General features: G+C 53.5%; 1 protein-coding gene across 1 annotated transcript; it reads left to right on the top strand.

Moving 5' to 3' along the window:
- Positions 1-2,650: 2,650 nt before the first annotated feature.
- On the top strand, positions 2,651-3,565 carry LOC136113854 (olfactory receptor 14J1-like). Its single transcript, XM_065859088.2, has one exon. The coding sequence runs from the start codon at positions 2,651-2,653 to the stop codon at positions 3,563-3,565; it is 915 nt and encodes a 304-aa protein (XP_065715160.2).
- The last annotated feature ends 930 nt before the right edge of the window (positions 3,566-4,495 follow it).

Raw genomic sequence — 4,495 nt, 5'->3', positions numbered from 1 at the left:
GAGCAAATGGAGCTTCAGTCCAGGGAGAAGAGCAATTTTGCGGAAATCTGGGCTTCATCCAGGTTAAGGTTTGATAAGGGGAAGTGACCAGTTCTGTATCAGGGCAGGAGAACAACCTCATCCATCAGGACAGATCAGGACCTGATGCACTGAGCAGTGACTCGGAGGAGAAGGGGCTGGGCACTCCAAGGTCCCCACACCAGCCCGTGGTGCACGCTCACCATGAACAAGGCAGCTGCACACGGGGCTGCATGAGGAGGAGCGTGGGGACCCAGACACCTGGAGTTCTCATCCCATTCGGTTCAGCACTGGTGTGACCCCACACACACGGGGGTGTGCCAGTGTGCGGCTTCCCAGTTTGGAGAAGCAGGGAGGAACTGGAGAGTGCAGGGCTCTGCCAAGGCAGGTTCAGGACCTTGTGCACATGGTGTGGGATGCTGAGGGACCTGGGCTGCTTTGGCCCAGCAGCGCTGGGGAGGCTGCAGGAGTGCAGGAGTAGCCTGAGAGTGCTTGAAGGGTGGTTTCAGACATGGTGGAGGTTTTCTTCATAGTGGGAAAGCATGAGAAAGAAATAATGGCACAGATTGCAGCTGGGGAGGTCCAGGTTGGACATGAGCAGAAAGGAATGTGACTGGAAGGGCAGTGCTGTGGTGGAGCAGGTCAGCAGAGGGAGTCTGCATCAGCCCAAGGAACAGCTGGGGAGGATGCAGAGAGCTCAGCAAAGGAAGGAAGATGCTCAGACAAGAGCAAGGTGGGGCAGCAGGGGGGATGTCTGCAGCCTGCAGGGAAAGAGGTGCAGGGGATGCCACAGCACAGGACAGGCTGTGGTGGAGATGATCAAGGGACGTAAAGAGGCTGAAAGCCCCAACAGACATGAGCTCCTTCTCCCCTTGGCTATGGCTGTTGTCTGCACCTCTGATGCCTGTGAGGAGACACCTTGTCCTTCCAGCACAGGGGCCTCATGGCCTCCTTGTCCCCAACCAGGAACCTGGGAGGTGTGGGACCGTAGTCCTGCCCTTGGCCTTGCACAGCCCCACATCACACTGTCCCAGGAAGGGCCCTGGGCAACATGTGAGGGACAGATCTGACTTCCCAGGGGCTGGAGGTCTGGGCTTGGCTCCTTGGTTAATGAAACACATCCAGGTTTACTCAGCATCAGAGAGACCTTTGCGGCAATTAGGATCGACACATACCGGGACGCAGACAGAAATTCATGCAGAGGCAGAGGTCTTGTTCAGGAAGGAGCGCAGAGCCTGGCCAAGCAGAGAGCTGACCTAGGCCTAGGATTAGGCTGCTTGCTTTATTCACCATTGACAATTTATAGGATTTACAGATACAGGCATGGACTAAGATGTTTACAAAAAGGTGTTTTTCCACTAATTGTTATTAAGAACACACTAAACTCAAGTGATATTTGTCTCACTTGTTTTTCCACTCATTCACAGACCAGACCCAAGGACATTCACACATCCCATGCACTTGGGGGTGGTTATCGGGCCCGAGATCCCATTCTCACGAGTCTGGGCTATAACTTTTTACAGTTACGAGAAACGTACTTCAAAGTAATCTGTCCAAGGACCTTTATATTTTACTATGTTACTATTATGTCTTCGACCATCTGGATGATCATGTTAGTATTGATCTTCCTTTATCATCCAGGTGGTTGGAACCGCACATCTTGCTTTCCCACATTTTACTTTCCAACAGACCTTTGCTTTGCTCTACCTGACCTGTCATCTCTGCCTCCAGTTTTCTGCTCTAACCGACCCTGGGGACAGTTCCTCAGTAGTGTTCCCCAATGGGATCCATTAGCTTTACAAGAAACTTTGGAGTTTGAATTTGACTTTGACTTCTTGAGAAGTTTCTTCAGCTTCTCCTCAGGGTCTAAAGTTCATGGGCTCAGCACCAAACCCACCAGAGGGGTCATTAAAGCGCCTTGGGCTGCTCCTGTGCTGCTGAGCTGGGCTGGGCTCCTGGGACACAGGGAGCTCCTGGCAAGCGGCAGCGCTGCAGAGAGACACCTCTGCCCAGGAGCAGCTCCTCTGCACACGCAGCAGGGCTGAGGGCTCTGCCTGGGGATCTCAGGGAGACGAGCAAGGCAGAGAGAGATTAAAGGTGGTCAGGATTGGGAGGATGACTGAGAGCTCACTGGAGGAGAAACCTTTGCAGCCCTTGCCATGGTAAGTCTCTGGGTGCAGGGCAATGCAGCTGTAGCTCCTGGAGGCATCTCCTAAAACTGGCACAGGCACAGCTGGTGGGATCTGTCAGGGCAGGGATCTTTTTCAGCAGCTTTGAAAATCTGAGAAGCAAGTTGTACACCCAGGGGTGCCCAGGGCTGTCCTGCAGAGCAGGGTCCCTGCACCCCAGGGCTGTGCTGGGGCAGGGACTCTGCCGCCTGCCAGGGTCAGCGCTCAGCCTGCCCGGGGAGATCCCATGGCAGCAGCTGTGGGGGGAAGAAGCAACCCCTGGCAGGGCAGGCAGGGAGCTTGTGCGGTTGGAGGGTGTTGTGTGGGTCCGGGCTGCTCACATCCCTCCATCAGGGAGGGGGTTTTCCATGAGAAACAGCCTGTTTATTTGCCTCAGAGAAGTCTCCCCTAACTTGTCACTGTCATTTTCTCCTTGCACAGGTCCTCATGCCCAGAGGCAGCAAATGTCCAACAGCAGCTCCATCACCCAGTTCCTCCTCCTGGCATTCACAGACACACGGGAGCTGCAGCTCTTGCACTTCTGGCTCTTCCTGGGCATCTACCTGGCTGCCCTCCTGGGCAACGGCCTCATCATCACCACCATAGCCTGGGACCAGCACCTCCACACCCCCATGTACTTCTTCCTGCTCAACCTCGCCCTCCTTGACCTGGGCTCCATCTCCACCACTGTGCCTAAATCCATGGCAAACTCCCTGTGGGACACCAGGTCTATCTCCTACACAGGATGCACTGCCCAGCTCTTTTTCTTTGTCTTTTTGATAGCAGCAGAGTTTTTTCTTCTCACCATCATGTCCTACGACCGCTACGTTGCCATCTGCAAACCCCTGCACTACAGGACCCTCCTGGGCAGCAGAGCTTGTGTCCACATGGCAGCAGCTGCCTGGGCCACTGGGTTTCTCTATTCTCTGCTGCACACGGCCAATACATTTTCACTGCCACTATGCAAGGGCAATGCTGTGGACCAGTTCTTCTGTGAAATCCCCCAGATCCTCAAGCTCTCCTGCTCACACTCCTACCTCAGGGAAGCTGGGTTTATCATGATTAGTGCCTGCTTAGTGTTTGGATGTTTTGTGTTCATTGTGGTGTCCTACGTGCAGATCTTCAGGGCTGTGCTGAGGATCCCCTCTGAGCAGGGACGGCACAAAGCCTTTTCCACCTGCCTCCCTCATCTGGCCATGCTCTCCCTGTTTGTTAGCACTTGCATGTTTGCCTACCTGAAGCCCCCCTCCATTTCTTCTCCATGGTTGGATCTGGTGGTGTCTGTTCTGTACTCGGTGGTGCCTCCAGCAGTGAACCCCCTCATCTACAGCGTGAGGAACCAGGACCTCAAGGATGCCCTGTGGAAATTCATATCTTAGTGTTTTCTGAAGCAATAAACTACCCATCTGCTTCTACAGAGTTTTAATTTAGCTAATTAAAGGCTCAACCTGTCATCTGGATTTTCTGTTGTTGTTGGTAGTTTTTTTTTTTTTTATTTTGATAATGTTGTCTAATCCACTGTCTGCTTTTCTTTTATAACCACTGGCTGTGTAAATGAGAAGCAGTGCTCTCCTTGTCTTTGAACAAACTAAAGGGCTCTTTAGTGACTTGTTTTTCACTATATCCTTCCTGCAAGGCCTTTCGGAGCTGCAGGGACAGTTCTGTGTGCATGGGTGGAGGGGAAAAGAGTCCAGCCTGGCAGCCCTGCCAGGGAGCACCAGCGCTTGGTCTTCCAGAGCTGTTCTGGTTCCAGTCCCACACTCTCCTTCTCATCCCTTGTGTTGGTGCAAGGCCTGAGTGCTCTGGCAGCTTGGTCCCCGTCCTGCTGTGTGTCAGTGCTGTGAGCGCAGGCAGGGACCGGCAATGGGCACTGCTGTGACAGAGCTGGCCTCAAAACAGCCTTTCCAGATTGAAAGGTGATCTCCTATGGGCAGGATGGGAAGATTTAGGTCTTCTTACAGAGATTCTCTCAAGAACATGCCCAAGAAACTGGCTCATAGATTCAAACCCCATTGTACATCTGAACAGTGTGTGTGTGCAGGGCTGGTACAGCAGTGTCCTCTCACAGCCAGGCCTCCTGCCAGAGACCTGCAGGACCAGCAGAGCAGGGGTTGGGCTGAGCCCCTGCGCACTGGACACCCCTCAGAAGGAGCCTCAGGGCAATCACCATGCACTGGCCCCTCACAACCTCCATTTCCAGCCCTGGCCTCTCACCCACAGAGGTTGTTCTTCCCTCCATGGATGGACAATGAATGAGTAGTTCAGCAGTCCAATGTTTCCTTTGTACAGATGAGATGTGAGCATGCACA

The sequence above is a fragment of the Patagioenas fasciata genome, chromosome 29 (genome assembly GCF_037038585.1).
Source record: "Patagioenas fasciata isolate bPatFas1 chromosome 29, bPatFas1.hap1, whole genome shotgun sequence".
NCBI lineage: Eukaryota > Metazoa > Chordata > Aves > Columbiformes > Columbidae > Patagioenas > Patagioenas fasciata.
This window is presented reverse-complemented; position numbering and strand designations above follow the sequence as displayed.